The sequence below is a fragment of the Triticum aestivum genome, chromosome 1B (assembly GCF_018294505.1).
Source record: "Triticum aestivum cultivar Chinese Spring chromosome 1B, IWGSC CS RefSeq v2.1, whole genome shotgun sequence".
Taxonomy (NCBI): Eukaryota; Viridiplantae; Streptophyta; class Magnoliopsida; order Poales; family Poaceae; genus Triticum; species Triticum aestivum.
Genome location: NC_057795.1, coordinates 127,188,308 through 127,214,302, shown reverse-complemented (window position 1 = coordinate 127,214,302; position 25,995 = coordinate 127,188,308). Strand labels below are relative to the sequence as shown.

Here is a 25,995-nt window from a genome sequence, read left to right as displayed (position 1 = left end):
CTCCATGATCAGATGGGCAGGGCTCGAGCCCGAGGAAGGAGATGAAAGCAACGACACTTCTCCGTAGTAGTGTAGTTAGGCTTCTTCCCCTCATCAGTTTGTCAAAAATATAAGCAATCACCATTTGCAAGTTAATCCTACGTGTCTTATGACAAAGTGTCCGTTTGTTATGGCTTCATTGGTAAAACCTCAAATGTTCAGGGCAGATGGGACTTCATGTATACACAGCAGACAGCATAGTGGCTAAGAGACTGCATCTCAAAAGTTTGTATAGTAATAATAATCATTAATTTTCTGGAACACTACAAATTTGCATCATCAGTTCAAAAGAAACCAATCTCATGTAGCGTACAAAAACGACCTGCCTACATTTCCTCAGAATGCGGAACAAAACTGAGAGCCATCGTGCCACGTAACTGAGACGGGGAAGAAACCACCTTGAAAAGGCGGACAGATCACATCAAAACTCCAGAAGAGTTATCAAGCGCCTTCTTGGCGATCTTGAATTTGCCAGCCAACTCCTTCCCTTCGTCCTTGGCGATCACATGCTGCCTGACAAACATCACGATTCCATCTCTCAACATCTCCAGCTCCGGGTTCCCCGCGATACGGGTAAAGACGTTCCACATAAGCGAGTCTTCTTTCTGCATCAAGGTCTCAAACATCATCCGGAAATGCATGATCTTTTTGGGGGTCATCTCCACTGGGTTCGCCAGGTTGACAACCTTCAGTGTTGCCAGCGACAAGGAGAAGCTTGCGAGCATCTCAGCAACTAGTTTCGCAAGGTTCATGGACCGATTCAACTCCATCTCATCTAGCTCCTTAAAACGGTCCCAGATGCAGTACTGCAATGACACCAAAATAAAACAGGAATACACACATGTTAAATTCATCCAACTCTAGGACATCAATTTATCTCCATGCACACATGTTTGTTTTATCTATTAAATTCCTATGTTAAGAAAAATATATGCTTGCCCGGCAAACGAAGCAGTAAATCACCAACTGGTGAGGCAGAAAGCAGTACTGTATGTAGTATGGAAAATGATAAGAATACAATGTCATACCTGCAAACTGAACTTATGATTCTTATCATGGCTACATAGCTTGGAGGCGAGGACTGTGTAATATTTATTGAAAGTCTTTTCTTGCAGACAACAGTCAACAATGACTCTCATAATTTCTCGATCCTGCACAGCAATAGAGAGAAAAAAGTTAAATAATATTGACACACGTACACACAGAAAACAGCATCTCGCAGGAAAAAACAATGCAGACCTGCTTCCCAGATAGGTCCAGCCTCAGGATCTTGTCAAAAGCGTCTACATAGTCTTCGGCGCTCATTATGATGCAAAAGATTGCTCTTCGTATATCTGTGTTCATCCGCTGGGCGGCTGCAAGCTGAACCAGTTTCTGTGCCTCTACAACCTCCTTGCTGATAACTGCTGCAACATCTTCAACATTGCCTGCTGTGGACGATACATCCCCTGACAACCACCACTGCCCTTTTTTCTCAGGATCCAACAGCTTACTCCATTTTAGCCCGCGCAAGAGGATATCTTCTGACTTTAGCTGCAGGCAAGCAAAAACAGAACAAACTACTAAATGAGCAGGAAAAGGTTTCTGTTCAGGCATTGGGAGATGAAGTTCTGGTACAAACCTTTTGAAGCCACTTTTTTACACGGGTATGCTGTGAAGGATCCTCTTTGGCCCTTTTCTTGTTGTTCTTAATGTCACATATCGTCTCAAGCATAAACTCCATCTGCATGGCAAGTTAAACCAGATACAAAACTTAAAACTACTCCAACTTGAATTACTTTTTAAAACAGGTGCATAAAACAAGACAACTCACTCGTTTACTATGTAGATCTGCTTTTCCATCTTCTCGGCCAGCTGAGCGCAATTTGGACTGCCTTACCGAGTTCTGAATGCTGAGTACAAAATCTTTCATTGCACCTGGGTCATCTCCCCGCAGCTTCATTCCACAGCCTGTCCACAAAGATAAAAACATATCCCGAGTTTCACTCAGAAACAGAATAACATGGGATGGTTCTATGACAGATTAACAGTTATTATGGTGTAAGATGAGTAAGGCATTGCAAAGGTTCTTTTTTTCAGCATGGAAATACATTATAAATGCTACATACACTGCAGGATGGTTAACACTGTTGAGACATCCAGCTCTGTCAAGCGCTCACTCAGCACTGAGAGAAGATCATACACAAGATCGCTGCAACAATAAACAAAATCATCAGAACTTACTCTGACATGTTTCTATAAAAAAGAGCACGCTATAGGTTCCAGTGAGACCACAGACCATGCAATGACGTCGAATATGCACAAATAAGAGAAAAGTAACATAAGATTTCTCACTGATAACCCATCGTCTTTTGAGTACTCATCCTGTCACCAAGGGGCGAAAAACTAATATAAGAAAAATATAAATAAACTGGAAACATCAAAAGATAAACATGATTTAAGTATCCTGAAACAAAGCAGATACATAACAAGGCAGAAGGGATGGAGATATATTTAGGTAGACAGAGACATGTAAAAGGTCCTTGTGTTATCTTAATCAGAATAGTCATACCTCAAAAGATTTCGCAAGAGAGGAAAGGATTTTGGCACTAAAGTCCATACCAACCAAGCATGTCATACCAGCAATAAAGGCTGCAAATACAGCAGCATACCTGCACAAATGAAACAACATATTTCATTAGTTCAATCCACCAACCTCCTACCTTAGTAGAGTACCATAACAAACAGAAACGCCGGTTTGATCTAAAAAAGAACCTATCCTTTTTATTTGACTGGCAAAGTTAGGAAAACATTGACAGGTCTCAAAGATGTATAATAAGTACCATTACCGAATCAAAAACATAAAGATGGGCAAAAAGTATGGACCACAAAAAAATATGTGGCAAGAATAACTTTGAGATGTAAAAGAACAAGCCTTCCATTTTCAGAAACATAATCTCTCTTGAGCACTAAAAACATCAGTCAGGTCATCAAGTGAAACAAATATCTAAGACATAATCTCTCTTGAACACTAAAAACATCAGTCAGGTCATCAAGTGAAACAAATATCTAAGAAAAGTAAAAGCACAGCATGCCAGGATAGTATAGACTTTAAACAGAACAGAAGGTTTTCCCAAATGAAAGCTTTAGGATACCAATTCTTTCCAGTTTATCATCTGCCTACACATGTCTTAAGGTTGATCCCTCGAACTCATTCTAAAATGATTACACGGAACCATTTTGTTAAAGTCTTCATTTTTCAACAAATATTGGAAATTTTAAGCTGTAACCATACTAACGTAATAACAAAATAAACGTGACTTATACGGAAGATCCTTAACTGTTCATTGCCACGAGGTCCCCGGGAACAACTTGCCAAAACTTCATCACCAATTAACTGACAGCCAACACCTCGTGGAATCGACTGCGAACAGATAAATAGGAATAGAACCAGAAGTACTAAGTCATTAATCAAGCTAAACAAAAGATCTGAAAGACGTTTCACAATATAGTATCAGAAGGATGAAAAGGGGATGATATAGAACTATACGCGAAAAATTGCAGCAACTTCCTGAGTAATAGACTCCACATTGGACTCCGAAAGCCTGTTCAGAAGTCCTGATGTATACAAGAAATGAAGCCATCCATGAGAATATGCTCCCAAACTAAATGGATATAAATGATAAAGAAATCAGAAATGTGTTGCATAAAATCGAAAAAAGGGATAGAATTGGAAGTCACACCTCTCACTCTTCGGCGTAACAGGGAGATTTCTTCTGATTCTGAACTAGAAATAGCACGGAGACTAGGAGGTACATACTTCGCCTTTGACGCCGGGGGCGTTTCAACCGCATTAAGCTCTTCATCCTCAGATTCATGAACTGATACATCACTTTCTTCAGCCATTTCCACACCTCCACCACCCGGTTCCTCCGAAGCATCGTCCTTCACTTTCTTATTTTTCCTCTTCTTTTTCTTCTTGTCTACCTTACTATCATCGACTACCTTCCCACTGCCCTCCATTGCATCATCCTTCAGATTCTTATTTTTCCTGCTCCGTTTTTTCTTTTCTGGTTTAGTATCTTTTGTTTCACCATCCGAACCATAGTCACCGCAAAATCCGAGATCCGCAAAAAGATCGTCCATACCATCATCTGGACCTCCCAGCTTTCCTTTCTTCACCCTGAGCTTTTTTGCAAGCTTCCTCTCCATCTCCAGATCCTCCTCTCTGCCCACAGCAGCACCACCCATCTCCATTTCAAGATACTCCTGGAATTTGGACTTGGACTTGTGGCTATCCTCAGGCTCCCTCCTCCTCTTCTTGGGTTCTTTCTTTGGTTTTACCTCCTCTGCTGGACTAGGTTGCATGGACACCACTGCCGTCTTCTTATTTTTGCCACCCTGAATCAAGATAATTCCACCCATCAAAATTAAAATCCTAATCTACCAGATACTCTTCTCTACTTCCTTTTAAAGATTTCGGTGCGGTCACCTGGTGCTGAACCCAAGAGAGAAACCGCAGCTTGTGCTTCTCCGATCTCGCTTCCTTACGCTTCTCCTTGCGAGACTTCTGCTCTTCCTTCCCTGAGGAAAAGAAAAAAAATACCAACACAACAGACGGCGCTGTAAATTCACCACAGGACAAGCCCGGCTTTGCTGAAGATTAGAGCTCAACGATACCAGGGAGAAAATTACCAGTCATGATTTCTGCTCCAATCTGATCCACGCTCCCGCCCTCCTCGCTTGCCACTCGATCAGAGCTGATAAAAAACCCACAGAAGATTAGCATCAATGCCTCTCCATTTTATTTCTTCTGCTGAAAATTCACTTTCTTAATTTTCATGGTTCCTTTGTCCAGGTTTCCCATAATGTAGAAAAGAAAGCCTCATTCATATGAAGATGCCGCAGACCAGATACATGATTCCATTAGTGGTGGTCTGGCGGACCCAGCAATCAAATGGAGGGTGTGCACACTAAAAAAAATTCAATCTTACTACACTACAGTATTTGGCAAAGCGTAACATAAATAGCTCAACCAAAGTCTCACAACATTGTAGTTTAGGAAATACTGTACTACTCCCTCCGTTCCAAAATAGATGACCCAACTTTGTACTAACTTTGGTACAAAGTTGGGTCATCTATTTTGGAAAGGAGGGAGTACATTCCAAAATTTCTTGAAAGCTCTTGAGGTTGCCTGATTCGGGTTCATGTGAGCTTCTCTTCCAAACATTCAATCCGTGTCTCGTTGCACGACCGGCTGCTGGACAGGAGCAGTAACGGACGGGGTCACAGGCGGGAGGGGAGGGGATGGGAGGCTCACCTTGTGGCTCGTGGGAGGGTGCTGGGTGGCTGGCGCCTCGTCCTCGAGCCTCGCTGGAGGTGGCTGGAGCAGAGGGAGACGGCAAGCCGGCGAGGGGGGAGCAGAGCGGGCGAGCGGCGGCTTGGTCGCCGTTGCAGCAGGGGTGGGGGGGGTGGGGGGGGGGGCGACGGGGGCGAGCAGGCGGCGGCGGCGAGGAAAGAGAAACCCTCCTTCTGTTGGGGGAAGGGTTTCGCTTTTTTCAGTTAAGTCCCCGGACCATTTGGCAGTCTCCACCCACCCCCCGCCAGAGACCGCGAGCACGATCTGACCGTTGCTTCGAGAACGAACGGCCTCTATCCCTTCCGTCGCCCCAGCGGGCGCGAGTTTCGGCAGTTCTCCCGGCTCTGTTTCCCTCCCACAGGAGAGAGAGAGACACAAGCGGCGCCTAAACCCCACTCCGACTCCGCCCCCGAATCCTCCGGGAAGAGGAAAAAGCCCGCATTTTTTGTCGCCGGATCCCCCGTCCGCTTCCTCCTCGCCCCCCGCGCCACCTCCACGAACCATCGCGGAGGCGCCGCCGCTCGTGAAGTCGGACCCCGGACACGCCCCCGCAGATCTCCGGCCAACCCCTGGTACGGCGGTTGTGTTTTTTATTGTTCCATCTGTTCTTTTCCCCCAAATGTGTGTCCCCCTTTATCTTTTATACTCATTATTATTATGGTGTTATTAAACGGATGAGAGTTTAGGGTTGGTGCTGATTGGTGAGGTGTGTGTGTGTGCGCGCAGATTCGTGGCTGTGTCGCCATGGACGGCGGGGAGACCCAGGTCGTGGACGACGGAGGGACGCCGCCGTTGGGTGAGTCTCCTGGTTCTGTTCTTTTTCGTGAGCGGTTGGTGTAAATGTGCTGACCTTAGGTTTGCGGCGGCTGCCAATAGGGTCTCCAGTTAGCTCCGGCGCCACGACGCAGAGCGGGGGCGAGGAGGATGACAACGGTCTGAGATTAGGGTCTCCAGTTAGCTCCGGCGACACGACGCAGAGTGGGGGAGACGCCGGCGTGCTGTATGGTGAGACGCAGCCGCTGGACGAGGACGACGAGACCGAGCCGGTTGATGATGAATTTGAGGGGGAGGGGGAGGAGAGGATGTCTGATGACACGCAGGTGGTGGAGGACTCAGAGGATGATGCCGGTGGCGTCGCTGGGCAGACGCAGGCGGTAGAGGAGGATGAAGAGGAAGATGGTGGCAGCACGGAGGATGAAGCTGGTGACGGGGATAGGACCCAGTTGATTGAAGAATGCGAGGTTGAGGATGGTGGGAGTGGCGAGACCCAGTTGGTCGAGGAATGTCAGGGAGAGGAGAGAGTAAATGATAGCAGCGATGATGAGGCTGCCGTTCAACGGGGGACGACCCAGTTGGTCGAGGAATGTCAGGAAGAGGAGAGGGTAAATGATAGCAGCGATGATGATGCTGCCGATCAACGTGGGATGACCCAGTTGGTTGAAGACTCGGATAAAGAGATGGGTGATGATGCTGACGATGAGTTGAGCCAGGGCACTCAAGTGCAAAGTGACGATGAGGGCCTGCCAAATAATGAGACATATGTGAAGGATTATGCCGAGGATTCGGTAGATTCTGATGCTTCCACGGAAGAAGAGGGTGACACAGGTTAGTTATCACCGGCTAACTATGCCTTTCTAGTTATATAGCTCCACATTGTCATTTTTTAATGTAAGATTCATTAAAGTTCATTCTGGGATGTTGATGTGGCACCTTGCAGTAAATGTCCTGTGGTTTTCAGTGGTTATCCTTGAATAGATGTGGAAGTAAGCAGCCATACATGTGGTTGCAAACTGTACCCTGAACAATTAAAAAATGTGGTCTCCTAACACTACCTTGGTCCCATTACGTTTTTGTTCCTTATGTTTGTTATATGTCCTGGCAAAGAGGTGATTAAGCTGTAGGTCTCTTGCAGTTATACCCATGATTTTTCTTTGTTGCTGCAAGAGAAGTAACATGACAAATTATTGTCATTAGTAAAAAAAAAGGGTTCTTAATACCTCTAGTTTCACATGATAAAGAATTGCATGCTTTCATTGGTTTAGCCTTACACGCTAGAGATCTTGCCTATGCTTCTATCTAATAGTTCTAGCTACTTCCAAGGGTAATGCAAGTATCAGCAATTAGGCACTTCATTTATTCGGTACACATGATTTTTTTTGGACACACAAGGTGATATGGTAATTGAATCTACTTGAATATGGTGTTCTCTGGCTTTTCATCCAGAATTTTTTGATATTGCAAAATTCTAGGCCTATAGGCTCTTGTTATACATATGCGATGTTCTGTGGAAAGCATGCTAAGTCCTGGTTGATCCTTATATTGTGAGTAAAGGCTTGTAAATCATTTGTATATTTTGTTGTTTTTAGATCAATACTGATGCCTTGATGTTACACAAATCTGATACTCAAGACATCCCTTGGTCATCAAATATATTTTCCTGAACTAGAACATGAAGAACATTTTTGTTGATGTCTTAACCTTAGTTTCCCTACTAAAACTGTAGCAGTAAACTGAAATCTAGTTTTTTGTTTTCTAACATGCTCTCCTGTGACAAACATGTGATCTTGCCACAGTCAGAAGTTTGGAACGAGGGAAAAGGCATGATTTGACCAATGGAACATTTCTCCGAACGGAAATTGTAGACAACTCTACCTCGTGTAATGCGTTCTTTGGTGATTGCCCAGGTCGTGGGATTGATGACGGGTCTTTTGGTTATGTACAGAGCCATGAAAAAGACGGGAGTAAAAGCAAAGGCAGGTGCTCAACAGCAAAGAAGCTTTTTGCTGACACAACGAACGAAGAGAATGAAATCAAGAGCAGGTGTTTTGCTGGACTAAGCTATCTCGGATCACAGGAGCCTGGTGAGCTATCTCAAGCAAATGCTTTGGACTTTGTGGAAGGGTTGATCTCAATTAATGGCGGCATATCGTCTCAAGAACCAACACCAAAAAAAATAGAAAAAGCAAAGCCACCTGTTTCAATTAAGATGGGAACTTTACTATTGGCTGAGAAGGTTGACCGGCATAGAAGTTCCAGAGGAAAGGCAGAAGTCTTTGCATGGGTGGATAGTCGCGAGGATGATGGCGGAGGTGATTTTTTCAGGAAAAACAAGGATATCTTGTTGCAACAATCAGCTGGCAGAGGGAAATCAAACATTCCCAGGCCAAAGAAGTGCTCCACCAAAATTGCACCTCCTGACAAGAAAATAATAGAGGGATGCAAAAGGAGAACGAAGTCCAAACCTTGTGAGAAGACTGAAACTTTACCTTTATCGGATTTGAGACTACTAAAAAGTGAGGTGAAGAGTAAGAAGGCTTCTGGAAAAAGGACTAAGAAAAACCTTTTGAAAGACTTGGATGATCATCTATCAACTGCCAAACCTATTAAAAGACAGCTGGAAAAGGTCAGTGTGGATTTGCATGATGTTGGTCAGGATACTCAAATGGCTATCGAAGCTATAGAAGCACTGGCACAAAGTTCCCCTGCTGAAAACTTGTCAGCCGAAGTTGAACCTCCAGTGAAGAGAGATCTGAGAGTTGTATCTAAAGTAGAAAAAAGTAACCCAAAGAGTGACCCTCCTAGAAAGAGAACCAGCAGCGTCCAGGAAGGTGTCACGACACGTTCTAAAAGAATAAAAGTAACTGAGATGAACCACAAACCTCAGAAAGACATGCGACAAAATTTAGAAGATCGTGCAACAAAGGAGAAACATAAGCAGGCAAAGCCAGTACCACAGAAGAATAAAGTTGCGAAGATAGTTGATGGAAATAAGTATGACAGTACACCTATTGCTCATCGAACAAGGCACACTGGTAGAAATAACCTCTATGAGTCTCCTGAGTTATGTTCTAATAAGAACTTAAAGAAGGCCACTGTTGGAGAAGTAAGAAATAATCATAGTGAACATGTACTCGAGAGACCGATGATTAGTGAGAGAACCGCAGAATATGGTTCGGGTTCTGTGTTAAAAGAAAACACAGAGAATACATGTGCAAATAATGCTCAGGGTCTTCAGCAAAGTACTGATGCAAGCATTCGGCATACCAGTGCAAATGTTGCTCAGAACCTTGAACCATTAAGAGATGAACCAACAACTCAAGTGTTGGATTCGCCGGACTATCGCCTGAGATTTCCTGCGCTACAGTAAACTCACAAGAGAAATGGAAGGCTATGGACTGGCAATTTTCTGGAAGGCTATCGAACACTCTCCATTCCTTCTCAGAGTTAGATAAGTACACGATACATTTTACATTTTGGTCCTTGCCAAACTTCTACCTTTGCTTACAAGTACTACCAACACTCCCCCTCAAGATGGGGCAAATATATTTATGAGCCCCATCTTGCTACATAATTTTTCAAAAGATACAACACTAACACCCTTTGTTAATACATCTGCAAGTTGATTTTCAGATCTAACAAAGCCAACTTGGAGAAGTCCCTCGTCTAACTTTTCTTTTATGAAATGTCTATCAATTTCGATGTGTTTAGTTCTATCATGCTGGACTGGATTGTGTATTAACTTGATTACAGCCTGGTTATCACAAAAAGTTGCAGTGGTCCTCCATCAAAAAGCCTAAGTTCAGATAATAGTATCCTCAACCACATCAATTCACATAATCCTGAAGCCATGGATCTAAACTCTGCTTCAGCAGTAGATCGTGCCACCACACTTTGTTTTTTGCTCCTCCAACTAACAAGATTACCACCAACGAAAACACAGTAGCCAGATGTAGACCTTCTATCGTCTAGGCACCCAGCCCAATCAGCATCAGTAAAACCCTCTACTTTTAAGTGTCCATGATTAGAAAATAGAATCCCTCTTCCCGGACAACCTTTAAGATATCTTAGTATTCTGTGCACAACATCTAAATGACTTGATCTCGGGTCATGCATAAATCTGCTCACCAAGCTAACAGCATAGGCAATGTCTGGCCTAGTGTGTGATAAATAAATTAACCGACCAACTAACCTTTGATATTGATGTTTGTCCACAGGATCACCAGAATCTGCTCGAATACGATGGTTCTGCTCAATTGGAGTTGTCGCTGGTCTACAATTTAGCATGCCAGTTTCAGCGAGTAAATCAAGTACATATTTTCTTTGCGATAAGTAAATGCCTTGTGATCCATATGCAACCTCAATTCCCAAGAAATAATGGAGAAAACCCAGATCCTTAACTTCAAATGACTTGGCCAACATCTTCTTTAGGAATGCTATCCCATCATCATCATTGCCTGTGATCACAATATCATCAACATACACAATAAGGATGACAATCTTGCCACTCTGGTACTTAAAGAAAAGGGTGTGATCTGCATTGCTTTGTCGATAACCAATAGAGCATATCTCCTTTCTAAGTCGTCCAAACCATGCTCTAGGTGACTGTTTCAAACCATATAGAGACCTTTTCAGCCTACACACTTTACCCTCTGTTTCTTGTGTACCAAACCCAGGGGGAATCTCCATATAAACCTCTTCTTTCAAATCTCCATGAAGAAAAGCATTTTTAACATCCATTTGAAATAACCTCCACTTATTATTTGCAGCTATAGATATGAGAGCCCTAATGGTGTTCATTTTCGCCACTGGTGCGAAGGTCTCATCATAGTCCACTCCATAAGTTTGACTATACCCCTTTGCCACTAACCTGGCTTTATATCTTTCTACTTTTCCCTCTGAATTTTGTTTTACAGTAAATACCCATTTACAACCAACAGCCCTTTTGTTAGGAGGAAGAGTAGTGAGTACCCAAGTATTATTTTTATCAAGTGCTGTCATCTCCTCTATCATAGCAGCTTTCCACTCCGGATATTGTTTCGCCTCCTGCCAATCACGTGGTATAGGTAGAGTGGAATCGAGTGCAGCTATAAATGATTTATATTGGGAGCCCAATGATACATATGAGACATAATTAGAAACATCATATTGAGATAGATTTGGTGGTAATTTCCCTGCAGTGGAACGTGGCTGCTTTCTGCGAGCGATAGGAATATCTAACTCATCCAATAGTAAGGGAAGCGTACCATCGACTTGTGGAGATGACTCATGCACATCTGATTGTGTCACACTTGGCAAGGTTTCTTGTGTTTGTACTGCAGGAGTTTCTTGAGCTTCATGATCACACCTAGATGGGATAACTTCCTTCTCAGATCGGTGTCTCCTTTTATACACCTGAACTTCTTGTTCTTCATTTGGTTTTGGCCACTTAACAGCTTCATTTGATTCATCTCGTAGCTCCCCCTGCGTCTGTTCCTGTTCAGCTCCTGATGTACCTTCATCTTCACCGTTATACATATCTGCAGCTGGAATCACTCCAACAATCATATTCCTGGATGCTGCTTCATTATATTCTTCACCTTTATCTTCTCCTGTCTCGTTGTCCAGATCTGTAGCATCATTAACATATAAATCAGGAAAGACATCAGTTAAATCTACTGGTTCCCCATAGAAAGGTTCATGCTCCCTGAACACTACATCCATGCTCACAAACATCCGCTTTTCAGATGGGCACCAACATTTATAACCCTTCTGTTTTCCAGAGTATCCCACAAATATACATTTCACTGCTCTAGGGTCAAGCTTCCCAACTGATGGTCTATGATCCCTCACAAAGCAAACACATCCAAACACCTTTGGTGGCACCACATATGTAGTCTTACCCGTTAAACACTCGATTGGTGTCTTGTTGTTAAGCACCCGAGATGGCATTCTATTCATTAAATATGCAGCTGTCATCACAGCCTCACTCCACAAATATTTAGGTACATTCATAGCCAACATTATACACCGTGTGATTTCCAAAAGATGTCTATTCTTCCTCTCCGCCAGACCATTTTGCTGGGAGGTGCCTGGGCAACTAGTTTGATGGATAATTCCAAAGCTTGACAGGTACTCATCAAATTGGTTATTTACATATTCTGTACCATTGTCAGTTCGGAATATTTTCACCCGTGCATCATATTGATTTATGATTAGGTTGTGGAAATCCCTAAAGCATTCAAACACATCACTTTTATTTCTCAATACATAAACCCAAGTAGTCCTAGTGCAACAGTCGATGAATGTAACAAATGATTTGTATCCATAAAGTGACCACACCCCACTAGGACCCCATACATCTGAGTGGATAGTTTGAAATGGCACTGTACTTCTGTGATCAGATGAAATATATATACTACGGGTTAGCTTCCCGTACTGGCAGGCGTCACATACTAGACTTTCCTTGCAAATTTTATTATATAGGTTAGGATACAACTGACCCAGGGTGTTAAAGGACATGTGTCCCAGCCTGCGATGATGAAGAAGAAATTCTTGCAATGATGACTGAGACAGAACAATAGCAGCCACAGGTGCCATATCAGGTGCCATATCATCATCTAGATAGTATAGACCATCTCGCATAATTCCTGATCCAAGCTTTTTTCCTGTCCCAAGTTCCAGAAATAAACACCATGTTGGGAAGAAGATTACAGCACAATTGAGTTCTCCTGTAATGCAGCTGATGGATAGCAAATTGATTGGGAATGAGGGAACATGTAAAACAGATGATAGAGTCATATCTGGGCAACATTTAACTGTTCCTACTCCCCTTAATACTCTGGCCAGAACCATCAGCAAGTCTAACATTTTGCCCTGTAAAATCAGGAGTATAACTGCAGAAATCCTTATACGAACCGGCCATATGTTTAGACGCACCAGAGTCTATTAACCACTGTGTACCAGCCTCAAAATAACTTCCTTTCACAAATTTCGAAGTATCACCACAGGGGTTAGCAGATGTAGCAAATATCTTGGTTGTTGACCTTTCATCAATGATTCCTTCCTTGAACTGAAGCCACTTCTTCAACTCATCAGTAGTCATTTGGACAGTAATAGTCTGAGATTTTCCACCATTTTTAGTTGTCCCCATTGCACTAACATCAGCAGGGCGTGCTGCCCGACAGCGATTACAGACACCTCGGAATGCAAAATTTACATTCTGACATCTTGTATTTGGACACAGCCAATCCCCTTCTCGCTGCCATGATTTTGCAGTACCACTACCACATCCTTTACCTCTACCTGAACCATCGTCCCTTGTAGCAGTGACTCCATCAACTACGCTGCAATATCCACCTCTAGTACCAAATGAGTAAACACCACAGTTAGTGTTCCTTCTCACTTCCATTGTTGAACCGAGACTCGTCTTCAAGCTACCTTCTCCAAATTGTGTAGTCCGGCTGTCAACTGCTTCTCTTCAGACCAACCAGCCAAAACACGCACTGAGTCTGAATATAGGTTCAATTTCTTCTTGCTCCTCTCCTCTTGCAGCACAGCAAGCTTTGGAGCTCTCTGTCTCTCCCCTGCTTCTCTGTCTGCTTTCTCTGCTGCAGCAGTCACGAACAGAATGAGACCTTCTTCTCTGCTCGTGTGCGCACGCTGCGCCCAAATCCTGTACCTTCCGAGAGCAGCACTCCGACCACTCCTGGCCGCACGCTCCTCTCCTCCTGCGTGAGGCACCAGGCACTGCTCTTCCTACTCGCACCTGTGCCGCTGCTCCTAGCTGCTAGTGAGACCTCCTCCTCCCTGTTGTACGCGCAGCCCCGCACGCCCGCAGCTTGCCTCTACCATCAGCACGCGCTGCCCTCACCACGCAACCTCTCTGTTGCCAGCGCCGGTAGCCGCCGGAGCCACCGATTCAAGCAGCGCACGTCCGCCTCCTGCTGCTCGCCGATTCGCCGCCGCACACCTCCAGGGACCGGCTTCAACAGCTCCCCTTCAGTGCTTCCACTGCCTCAGCACGGCCCAGCGCCACCGGCACATCCACCGACGGCCGAATCATCCCCAAGCTCTGATGCCATGTTGGATTCGCCGGACTATCGCCTGAGATTTCCTGCGCTACAGTAAACTCACAAGAGAAATGGAAGGCTATGGACTGGCAATTTTCTGGAAGGCTATCGAACACTCTCCATTCCTTCTCAGAGTTAGATAAGTACACGATACATTTTACATTTTGGTCCTTGCCAAACTTCTACCTTTGCTTACAAGTACTACCAACATCAAGTCTTCCGCAGAGAGCCCTCATCTCACCCCAAACAGAGAAGAACACCTACTGCAGTTGTACAGGCAAAGGCTCCTGCAGTTACCGAGGCTGCTATAGGTCATGATGTGACAAGGCCATCCAAGAAAAGACGGATTTTTATTAGCAGTTCAGAACTGCTAACGTATGCAAGGAGGGAGCGCTCCGATTGCAGATCAACTTCTTTGCTGTCTAGTATTATCACACAATCATCAGCTGCTTCTCCTGTACTTGATTCTTCATCGGGAGTTAACAGCAAAACTTCTGGTTTTAGTAGCTCTGATCGGCGACAAAAGAAATCACCCGGTGTTAAGAATGCAAGCAACTCACCAAAATGTAACTCTCCAGTTCCGAATAGTGCCCTGAAAACATCTTCTAAAGTGGTAAACAAATTGTCACCTACTTTCAGTCCTCTAAATCCTTCAAAAGCTTCAAATAGGAGCTTGTTGAAATCCTCTGTTGCCAAAGAGCTGCTGGAGTTAGATCCTGAAAATGCTCTACCAAGTCGATACCGAAAGGATTCTAGAAGAAAAGATATGACGAGTTGCAGTATTATTTTCAGCCATCATTTGGATGAGGATGTGATCAAGCGTCAGAAGAAGGTAACTACTATATTTCTGTGTTGGTACATTCTAGTCATTAATTATTTGAAATGAGGTATAATTGTAACGCTATGTTGTAGATCTTGGCACGCTTAGGAGCCCATGAAGCACTTTCCGTTGCAGATGCAACACATTTTGTGGGGGATGGTTTTTACCGCACAAAGAATATGCTGGAGGCAGTTACACGTGGCAAACTGGTGGTGACATCAATGTGGCTTGAAAGTTGTGGAGCAGCAGGCTGTTTTGTAAACGATAAGAAATATATTCTGAGGGATGCCAAAAAGGAAAAGGAGATGGGTTTCAGCATGCCTATATCACTGGCATCAGCTTGCAAGAGTCCTCTGCTCTTGGTAAAGTGAATTGTATAATTTTCTTTTGCCTCAGTCTTTCCTAGATCGTTTTCTAATTATATTTATTAAAAAAAATGCAGGGGAAAAGAGTGTTTGTGACACGAAATGTGAAGCCAAGTCGAGAGGTGGTGACTAGCTTGGTTTCCGCATCTTCTGGGCAGGTTATTGCCATATATTCTTTTTGAAAAATACTTAATGTTGTTTGTGCTTAAATGGCATGTTTACATTGGCTGGATGATATCTAGAATCAGATGTATAGGATCTGCTTGGAACCATTTGCTAGTGTCAATTTTGCAGTCTGTATGGTAATGTCATGCGAAACCAATAAACCTATTCTGTCCGTGAATAAAGCCGTCAAAAAATATTAGCTGGCTATCAGGCCAAATGTTTGATTAATCTTTTCGTACAAAGGAAGATTATTTTTACTTATTTAGGTACTTTGGTTTTAGGATTCATGAAGTTACACAAAACTTCAGATTATTTTTACTCATTCAGGTACTCTGGTTGTAGGGTTCATTAAGTTCCAGAAAACTGCAGAATATTTTTACTTGTTTAAGTACTCTGTTTTTACGAGCTTGTTTTTTTACTCTTTTTTGTACCATACTCCCATATTTGCCGTGGGATCTTAACTTCTCATAATCATGCATCCTGCTGCTTGCCACAAAGCTCTTGATTTGCAGAACGATGCAGTTCTGTCCTTTAACTTTGTGGATTTTGTGCAGCCATTGGAGAGGATGGGTAGGTCCATAAGGAAGGAAAAGGAAGCACCAGATGACCTACTGGTCATCTCATGTGAAGAGGACTACGAAACATGCGCTCCACTCGTCGAGAAAGGTTATGATTAGTTATATCGTATATCTCACTCTGCTCTGTATTTTGTCGTCCAGAATCAGAATCTGGACTGCCACCTTATGTAAAGATGAACCTGCAGGTGTTGATGTTTTCGATGCGGAGCTTCTGCTGAACGGTATAGTCACCCAGAAGCTCGATTACGAGAGGTTTGTGACGAAACCCTGATGCTAGGCTTGTTTCAAATAATTTAAACTTGAATTTTCCCTTGATAGATAGACCGATGCCCCATTGTTTGTTAATCTGCATGCAGGCACCGCCTTTTCTTGGACCGTGTGAAGCAGACCCGCTCGACGAGGTGGCTGAAAGACGGTGCGCACGGGCGGTTTGTGCCCGTATCGAAGAGTTGATACCATAGCAGTGTAAATGTATGGTGTGGTACAGCCCATGCCTGTGCCCATCCTCGAGTTCTAGCTCGGTTGTGATTAAAATCTGTAAGTTGTAGGGTGTTTATATGTCTCGGTTGCTTTAAACCTTTAGTTGCATGCATCTTGGTCACGCTTGTAGCTGCTCATGAGTTATGATGGCCAGTTCTAATGGCTGCCTTGATTGGTTGATCCTCCTCTCTTAATACTCCCTCTGTTTTTATTTACTCTCCATATTAGCTTTGACCTAAGTCAAACTTTAGACCAAGTTCATCGAAAACAATCTAAACTTTCACAATAACAAATACTCCCTCCGTAAAGAAATATAAGAGCGTTTAGAACACTAAAATAGTGATCTATACGCACTTATATTTGTTTACAGAGGGAGTATATATGGTATGAAAATATATTGAATGATGAGTCTAATGGTATTGACTTGGTATTGTGGATGTTTTTTGTATAAACTTGGTTAAAGTTTAGAAAGTTTGACCCAAGACAAAGCTAATATGCGAAGTACATAGAAACAGGGGTGCAGTTATTATGGTGAAGTGGCGATCACATGAAAACACTCAATGATAACTCTTTCGTCTTGATGTTCTCATTGATACCTAATTGATAACGAAGCTGATAATTCCATCCATTTTTGTTGAGGCCGTTTTAACTTGTTGATCGAGAAGTGATCTAGCTTCTGAGATACATGACATTCTTTAACCTTATCTTTTCCTGGTGTTCTCAGCTGGAACCTACAAGTCCTTGTTCTGTTATACCCCTATCAAAGCGATTGGAGAGGATTGGAGGGGACTTTACCTTGTAGGAGATTTAATCCCCCTCGATCCATGCCTTTTGCCTGAATTCCCTGTTAACTGAACAAGACCGCTTTAGGAAAATAAACCTGCAATTCTCTTTCACTTGCATTTTCTTTTGTCGAGGAACTGAGAACTGCCGACGCAGTCCGAATGTGGCTATGAGTCGGAACAAGTGGTCAAGTCCGTTGCGGTACATAGACCTTGAAAGGACACAAGCACACTACGCCTGGGATAGAAGAAGAATCACGTGAAGCAATCACAGGTTTCGTTCCTCTTCTCAAAGAGCTGGCTTAGCTAGCACCAAGGTTGCATGACAGCACCAACTATACTTACTTGTGACTCCATACAAATGGTGCAGGCGGGCAGCTATATATATACCAACATGCCCTGCCGTCCTATCGGTAGTTCAATACTCAAGGCGCAGACTACTTTTGGTTTATCAAATCTTACTGTTCAAGGAGATCTATGTAGTGGCATAGATCTTACAAGTGTTATGTCTTCGTGAGATACCGGAGTAAGCCAAATAAATAAGATACAGTTTTATGAACGGCGAGGCAGCCTTGATGCTCTAGGATTGGGACAGTGGTTGCCTGTTTAGAGCCGCGAACATGTCAGCTGTTGATAGTGTGACGGGTGTGCAGCCCGTGAGAACGTACAGGGCCGTGAAATTGAAGACCTTTCCGAGCACTACAGATCTTGAGCCCACCACCATCTGCCGTTTGGCGTATAGACCTCTTCCTTCAATGTATCCTTCGAAACGCTGGATGGACTTTGTTGGTTGCTCCCATATTATTGAAGAACTAATTGCTTATGTGTTAAATTAAAAAAATAGAATTAAATGGCAAAGATAGTAAATCACGAGCCTACTGTCAGTAGCAAGGAACTACGGAAAGGGACATTAGGAATGTAGTCGGAACCAGCATCACAAAACTTATGTATTACCTATTGTGCTAGTGCACACCATTAGGACTGGAATTTTAACTTGAAACTCACAAACTAAACGAGTAGCTCGTGACTCGGCTTGGCTCGAACTCAATGAGTAATGAGTCGAGTCGAGTTTTAATCTGAGCTTGTTAACACAAAGAGTTTAACAAGCCGAGCTAAGGAGCTACTTAACAAGCTCATTAAGCTCGTTAACCAGAAGAGGTGTGAGATAAATATCAATATTGTTGTTGATTATTGTCATTTGTGGAGTGCACCAAGTATGTCTTTAGTGTAAATTGATGCTTGTTGTGGTTTGTGAATAAAAGGTATTTTTCTGTTATTGACGTTTATAACGAGTTAAACAAGCTAGCTCATGAGCTACATGAGTCGAGCCGAGTTCAAAACTGAGCTCCTTATGATAACAAGTTGAGTTGAGCTAACTTGCTATCTTAACGAGGTCTAACGAGTCGAGCCGAGCTAGCTCGACTCGACATGAATTTCATCCCTACACACCATTGCCATGAACTAGCTAATATAAAGACACTATGTATGTCCCCGCAGTGTATTCAAGAGAAAGCATCGCTTCGTTCATTATATGGTGTCACTACAAATCAACACCTTTTATTCGAATCTTTATCCTAACCAGTAAATCAGTTAAATAGACCAACTCTAACTAATTAATCCCAACTCTAGAACATGGGATTTTGTTGTTCTTGGGCAAATATTTCATCTGATTCATCCAGGAAAACCTAATGGTATCACCAAGTGAGAGAATAACTATGTTGCACCTAGGCTAGGCCAGAATCGTGTGAAGTGACAAACCTACTTTTGCAATCATGCAAGTTGGTACATTGGCGGGCGATGGGTTCATGAGCAAACTGTGAACGTTCAGTAGTTTATACATGATAACGTAGCACAAGTTGGGTGATCTTGGCATTCCAACGCAGTACTCATCCTTTAAACGTAGATCAATGTTTGTTAGATCTTTTAGGAATTATGGTTCACATGAGACAATGAAATAAACCAAACATACTTTGTACTTATACCAATCCTTTTCAGTGATTCAACGACTCAAGGATGCTATCAGAAGAGAGTAGTCTTGCACTGTCGGCTTCTATCGTGGTAAAAGACAGCCTGGCCCACAATAGTTGAATGCACTGGATGATTCAAGGGTGGGGAAGCCATCCGGAAATGGTTGCACAGGTTTGTTCAACTAGTTTGGTTGGCGTACCAATAACAGATTATGTGGGTGAGTTATGCAATCTTGTTTCCAACCCTTATGCTTGTGTTTTGTTGCTGTTGGGGATATGACTACTGAGTTAAACCGCCCAGGAGGGGCCGGATTAACTCATAGGAAGTCTCTTACAAGAGCCCATGAAGATGAAAGCTATGGCGTTTTAACTATGAAGACTTAGAGGCCCAGAGCCCAATGGCGGATTAGGGCCCATAGTAGTAAACCGCCATAGATATTTAACTTGTATTGTAAGTCAGGGAAAGGAGAGACCGAGCCGGACACTTGTATGAGCCGGCCTCGGGATTCTGTAGACCGGTCGGGCGTCAACCTGTGTATATATAGGGACGACCCGGCGGCGGTTCAGGGACAAGAAACATCAACTCGAGAACTAGGCAAAGCATATTTGCTCCCTGGTAATCGAGACCACATCAAGAACACCACAACTGGATCGTAGACTTTTACCTTCACCGCAAGGGGCCGAACCAGTATAAACTCCCTGTGTCCTTTGTCCGGTTTAACCCCTCTAAGCTAACCCGATCGCGATGGCTCCACGACTAAGTCCTTTCACTAGGACATCTGACGTGTTAATTCCACGACAGTTGGCGCCCACCGTGGGGCTATCGCACGGTGGTTTCAAATTCTTAGAGGGCAAGTTCGAAGGGCTCAAGGGATACGCAGTGGGCCTGATGACTAAGAGTCATTGCGGCAAGCTCTACATCGACGACGCAGGCTGGGGCCCTGACGCCGACTCAATCGAGTACAGATACTGGGTCCCCTTCGGAGGAATTCACGTCTTCATCGGCAAGATCGGCGAACCGGGCCCTGAGCCGGACATCTGCACCGTCCTCGTCGAGACGGCTCAGCGTGCAAGCCCTGCCCGGTTTCAGCCTGCCATGAAGCGGGCATTCGTAGGATGCATCCACGGTACTGAATCTGAACCGGTATCTGATGGTGAGACGGCTATCTACTCCGACGGCGGATCATCTATCGGAGAAACTGAGTCGTTGTATCAAGTTGAGGGTGGCCTGTTTGGGGGTTATTCCGATGGCAGCAATATTCCGGAATCCTTTGAACCGCCAAACCGGGTTGCAATCTTCATGGCCGGTACACAGCCGACATTGCAAAATTCCACTGTAGCAGCGATGAATTCTGGATCAGCAGCCAGGGCAGGAGGCCCCACGCACCGGCCGGCTCAAGTTTTTTCCGGTTTGTTGGACGCATGGTCGACGTTGTTGACCACGCCAGTTACCCCGGAGACTCAAGATCGGCATAATGCGGAGGTTGCCAAGCTGAAGGACCAGATAACACACGCCAAGGAGGATTTGGCAGCTGAGGAAGCCAGGATGACTGAAGAGCGGGCCACTTTAGATGCTCAGTCACAGCAGATCCAGGCGCAGAATTACCGGCTTATGTTGGATCAGAACGCATCAAACGAAGTATTGTGGAGGAGGCATCAGTCTCGCCTGCCGACGGATTACAATGCGATGAATCTCTTCAGTACACCAGGAGCGGGGACCAGCAATCCGGCAGTGGTAAACCGGACTGCAGCGCCTAGGACCAGAACACCGGATCAGCCACGGATGATGGGCCCGCCTCGATGAACAGATAACTCGCCGCAGTATACGACACCCCCGCCGGGTCACTTCTCCACCCCTTTGGATAACATGATCGCTGCAGCATCCCGGTTGGCAGCTATTCCGATGGAGGATGAGTCACCAGCAGCGGTTGAGACGCGGCGGGCCAGGGATCTTCTTCAGACCGCCATGGTGCAGCAACAAGCCTATTCATACAGCAGAGACAGGATTCACTCCACCCCTCGCCCGAGCAAGAGCTACAATAGGCACATGGATGAACCGGCTGTATCAAGCAGCACGCGGAACCGTGACGCCCCTCGAGGGCCTAATCCGGCATGCGGCGGTGCAAATGCTTAGGACGTGGTGGCTAATGGCAGAGCATGAAGGGAGGCCGCATTAGCGGCATAGTACGCGGGTCATCATCAACCCACCCCAGTTCAACCAACAGCGTCAGTAGAAAGGGGACTTGCCTTTAGCTCCTGGGGAGTGCCGTGTCTCACCCCAGCTCTACGCAATGTGTGGTTACCCAAGGATTTCAAGGGCCCGCGTAAGGTGCCTAATTATACCACCGATGTGCCCCCCGAGTCATGGGTTGAGAGCTACGAGATGGCTATGGAGATGCTGGAAGTGGATGAAGCGGCATGTGCGAAATACTTTACCATGATGTTAGAAGGAACAACTCGCACTTGGTTAAAGAGCCTGCCCGCTAACTCCATCGGGTCATGGGACCAATTGAAGGCCCGGTTTATAGCAAACTTCAAGGATACATGCAAACTACCCATGTTCATTGTGGATCTGGCTGCTTGTGTTCAAGGAGAGAATGAGTCAACAACTCATTGGGTGCGACGGGTTTCAGAAATCCTGCATTCGTCAGACCGCATCAATGCTGATACAGTGATCGTGACATTGGAAGGTAATTGCCGATTTAAGTCGCTGAAGATGAAGTTGGGACGGCTCAAGCGCCACTACAATGACATGGGGACGCTTATGGCAGCCTTGGTTAAGTATGCCGATTCTGATAATACCAAGGATCCCGATTCTGACGAAGAGAAACCGGAGAAGGGAAAGAAGAACGGCAGTGCGAAGGGACAGCAGCATAACCAAGGAGGCCACGGGAACAATGGTAAGCGTAAAGCGGACAATTTGGATTTTGTGGCTAACACCAATGTGCAGGGCAATACGCAGCGTCGTAAGGGTAAACCGCCTCAGAGCGGTGGCGGCATGAATCTGGAGCGCCTATTAAACCAGCACTGCCCAAAGCACGGAACGAAGGAGGTTCCGGCCACACACCTCTGGAAGGATTGCTTCATTATGAAGGAGTTCAAAAATTCTGATATCTTCCGGTATGACCAGGGTCCATCTGGCGGTTCAGGTCCAGGATTTCACGGGCCGGGTTACGGTGGCGGCGGTTCAAACTCTGGATTTCAGAATAATCAGGGCAATCAAAACAACCAAGGTGGTCAAAACCAGCAAAAGAATCAGGGGAATCAGCAGCAGTCAGGTTATCAGAGTAACCCGAAGCAGTTGAATGGTGGGCAGTATCATGTTTTTACCACTAGCATGTGCAAGCGAGATCAGAAACTTCACAAGAGGGCAGTTAATGCTGTTGAACCGGCAGTACCCCGTTACTTGCGTTGGTCCGAGCAGCCCATTATGTGGAGCAGAGAGGATCATCCGCCCCAGATTGATAATTCGGGTCATCTGGCTTTGGTGGTGGCACCTCAGGTCGGGGGTTATAAGTTCACCAAGGTACTCATGGATGGGGGAGCAGCATCAACATCCTGTATTATGGAACCTTCCGTCGCATGGGATTGACAGATAAGAATCTTAAACCGTCGAACACTGTTTTTTCATGGTGTAGTACCAGGTAAATCGGCATATCCAGTTGGCAAGATAGCTTTGGAAGTTGTGTTTGGTGATGAGCATGATTCCAGGTCAGAAACATTGACCTTTGAAGTGGTGAAAATCCAGAGCCCATATCATGCCCTGTTTGGACGGCCGGCTTACGCAAAAGTTCATGGCAAGGCCCTGTTATATTTATTTGCAGCTCAAAATGTCGGGTCATAAGGGGACCATCATGGTGCACGGGAGTCGTAAGATCGCTTTGGACTGTGAAGAGGGTGATGTGGCCTATGCTGAGTCAGTTTGTGCAACAGAAGAGTTGAAGTTCTACAAGGACAATATTGATCCGACAGACATGACCCCTCTAAAGAAGCCGACCACAGAGCATGACCCGACCCTAAAGTTCAAACCGGCTGATGAGACTAAACTTGTTGATTTCGTTCCTGGCGATTCATCCAAACAGTTTAGTATCAGCACTAATCTAGATCCGAAATAGGAAAGCACGCTCATCGAGTTCATCCGTGAGAACTGGGACATTTTTGCATGGAAGCCTTCTGACATGCCAGGTGTACCGAGGGAACTCGCTGAGCACACTCTCAATATTGATCCCAAGTTTAAACCGGTCAAGCAGTTTCTTCGTCGTTTCAATGAAGAACACCGCGAAGCCATTGGTGAAGAGTTAGCCCGGCTATTGGCTGTTGGATTTGTAATTGAGGGTTTTCATCCGAAGTGGCTGGCTAATCCGGTGCTGGTCCTTAAGAAAAACGACACTTGGCGTATGTGTGTGGACTATACAGATTTGAAAAAAGCTTGCCCAACCCTTTGCCGTCCCTCGTATTGATCAAATCATTGATGCTACGGTGGGTTGTGAGCGTTTGAGTTTCTTGGACGCTTATTCTTGCTATCATCAGATTAAAATGGCAGTTAAGGACCAGGAGAAGACAACCTTCATCACTCCCTTTGGAGCCTTCTGCTATGTTTCTATACCCTTTGGGCTCAAGAGTGCCCAGGCGACTTATCAGCGCTGTGTGCAGAATTGTCTTCATACTTAGTTTGGGCGCAATGTTCATGCCTATGTGGATGACATTGTGGTAAAATCCAGGAAGAAGGAGACATTGATAGATGACCTCAAGGAGACCTTTGTCAATCTTTGGGTTTATAAGATGATGCTCAATCCAGACAAGTGTGTTTTTGGTGTTCCGGCAGGCAAGCTCTTAGGCTTTCTGGTGTCTAACAGGGGCATTGAGGCTAATCCGGAAAATATCAAAGCGATTATATCTTTGGCTAAACCGGCGTGTATCAATGATGTTCAGCGTCTGGCGGGTCGAATTGCAGCCCTGAGCCGGTTTATCAGCCGCTTGGGAGAGAAGCCGATCCCTCTTTATCAGATGTTGAAGAAAACAGACACTTTTGTCTGGAGTGACACAGCTGATGCGGTGTTTGAGGACTTGAAGAGATAGTTGGTTGAACCGCCGGTCCTTACTGCTCCGGTTGACAATGATCCACTATTATTATACGTGGCTGCTAATGCCCGAGCTGTCAGCGTGGCGATTGTGGTTGAGCGCAAGGAGGCTGGGAAGGAATATCCAGTTCAAAGACCGGTTTACTATATCAGTGAAGTGCTCATCGAGTCAAAACAAAGATATCCGCATTGGCAGAAGCTGGTGTATGGGGTTTTTATGGCGAGTCGGAAGCTTAAGCAATACTTTCAAGGCCATCCCATCACAGTGGTCAGTTCTGCTCCTTTGGGCGATATAATTCAGAACAGGGAGGCAACTGGCCGGGTTGCAAAGTGGGCTATTGAGCTTGGTCCACACGGGTTGAAGTATATGCCTCGGACAGCCATCAAGTCTCAGGCGCTTGTTGACTTCATCAATGATTGGACAGAATTGCAGGCACCGGAAGACAAACCGGATAACACATACTGGACTGTCCACTTTGACGGATCCAGGCAATTGGAGGGCTTGGGGGATGGAGTTGTCCTTACTTCCCCTCGAGGTGATAAAATTTGTTATGTTCTCCGCTTAATGTTTCCTTGTACTAACAATGCAACTGAGTATGAGGCCTTACTCCATGGTCTCCGTGTGGCTAAGGAAATGAACTTAAGCCGAGTACGATGCTTCGGAGATTCTGATCTGGTGGCTCAGCAAGTTTTTGGTACTTGGGATTCTATGGATCCACTTATGGCTGGTCACTTTAAAGGTTATCAGGTTGAGCATATTGATCGGCGCAAAAATGAAGTGGCAGATGCTTTAAGCCGGCTGGGATCTCAACGTAAACCGGTACCACCCAATACCTTTCTGGATATCCTGCATAACCCGTCTGTTAAATTGCCTACAAAGGAGGATTTAGCTATTCCTGATCCGGAGGCACAGTTGGTGGCCGCTTTACATATAATTCCATATTGGACGGTTCCATATTTGGCGTATATGAACCGGGGCGAGTTACTAGATGATGAAGTTCTAGCCAGACAGATAGTCCGGTGATGTCTACTACACAACCTTCTTCTTGTAGACGTTGTTGGGCCCGCAAGTGCACAGGTTTGTAGGACAGTAGCAAATTTCCCTCAAGTGGATGACCTAAGGTTTATCAATCCGTAGGAGGCGTAGGATGAAGATGGTCTCTCTCAAACAACCCTGCAACCAAATAACAAAGAGTCTCTTGTGTCCCCAACACACCCAATACAATGGTAAATTGTATAGGTGCACTAGTTCGGTGAAGAGATAGTGATACAAGTGCAAAATAGATAGTAGATAAAGGTATTTGTAATCTAAAATAATAAAAACAGCAAGGTAGCGAGCGATAAAAGTGAGCGTAAATGGTATTGCAATGACAGGAAACAAGGCCTAGGGTTCATACTTTCACTAGTGCAAGTTCTCTCAACAATAATAACATAGATAGATCATATAACAATCCCTAAACATGCAACAAAGAGTCACTCCAAAGACACTAATAGCGAAGAACAAACGAAGAGATTATGGTAGGGTACGAAACCACCTCAAAGTTATTCTTTC

General features: G+C 44.8%; 2 protein-coding genes across 2 annotated transcripts; one reads left to right on the top strand and one right to left on the bottom strand.

The window, feature by feature from the left end:
* Positions 1-265: 265 nt before the first annotated feature.
* Positions 266-5,564, bottom strand: LOC123111635 (nucleolar MIF4G domain-containing protein 1). Its single transcript, XM_044532461.1, has 14 exons — positions 5,339-5,564; positions 4,714-4,778; positions 4,511-4,602; positions 3,762-4,419; positions 3,569-3,636; positions 3,360-3,442; positions 2,591-2,690; positions 2,318-2,403; positions 2,148-2,230; positions 1,853-1,989; positions 1,661-1,762; positions 1,279-1,572; positions 1,068-1,190; positions 266-845 (listed from the first exon to the last, which is right to left on the bottom strand). Exons 2-14 carry the CDS (start codon positions 4,718-4,720, stop codon positions 456-458), a joined length of 2,223 nt encoding a protein of 740 aa, XP_044388396.1. The 5' UTR covers positions 4,721-4,778; positions 5,339-5,564; the 3' UTR covers positions 266-455.
* Positions 5,565-5,720: 156 nt separating this feature from the next.
* LOC123111650 (mediator of DNA damage checkpoint protein 1) lies at positions 5,721-17,241 on the top strand. Its single transcript, XM_044532482.1, has 10 exons — positions 5,721-5,949; positions 6,104-6,173; positions 6,254-6,982; positions 7,951-9,476; positions 14,405-15,037; positions 15,118-15,387; positions 15,468-15,548; positions 16,110-16,221; positions 16,319-16,385; positions 16,490-17,241. Exons 2-10 carry the CDS (start codon positions 6,122-6,124, stop codon positions 16,584-16,586), a joined length of 3,567 nt encoding a protein of 1,188 aa, XP_044388417.1. The 5' UTR covers positions 5,721-5,949; positions 6,104-6,121; the 3' UTR covers positions 16,587-17,241.
* Positions 17,242-25,995: the final 8,754 nt, after the last annotated feature.

Bases quoted from the DNA above. Each gene is read 5' to 3' on its own strand.
- LOC123111635 (XM_044532461.1), bottom strand. The intron at 3,443-3,568 runs GTATAGTTCTAT...ATCTGTTCGCAG, and splicing joins AAGTTGCTGCAATTTTTCGC to TCGATTCCACGAGGTGTTGG. The intron at 1,191-1,278 runs GTCTGCATTGTT...ATTGCTGTGCAG, and splicing joins TGGACCTATCTGGGAAGCAG to GATCGAGAAATTATGAGAGT.
- LOC123111650 (XM_044532482.1), top strand. From the start codon at position 6,122: ATGGACGGCGGGGAGACCCAGGTCGTGGACGACGGAGGGACGCCGCCG. The intron at 6,983-7,950 runs GTTAGTTATCAC...ATCTTGCCACAG, and splicing joins GGAAGAAGAGGGTGACACAG to TCAGAAGTTTGGAACGAGGG. The intron at 9,477-14,404 runs GTGTTGGATTCG...TTTGCTTACAAG, and splicing joins GAGATGAACCAACAACTCAA to TACTACCAACATCAAGTCTT.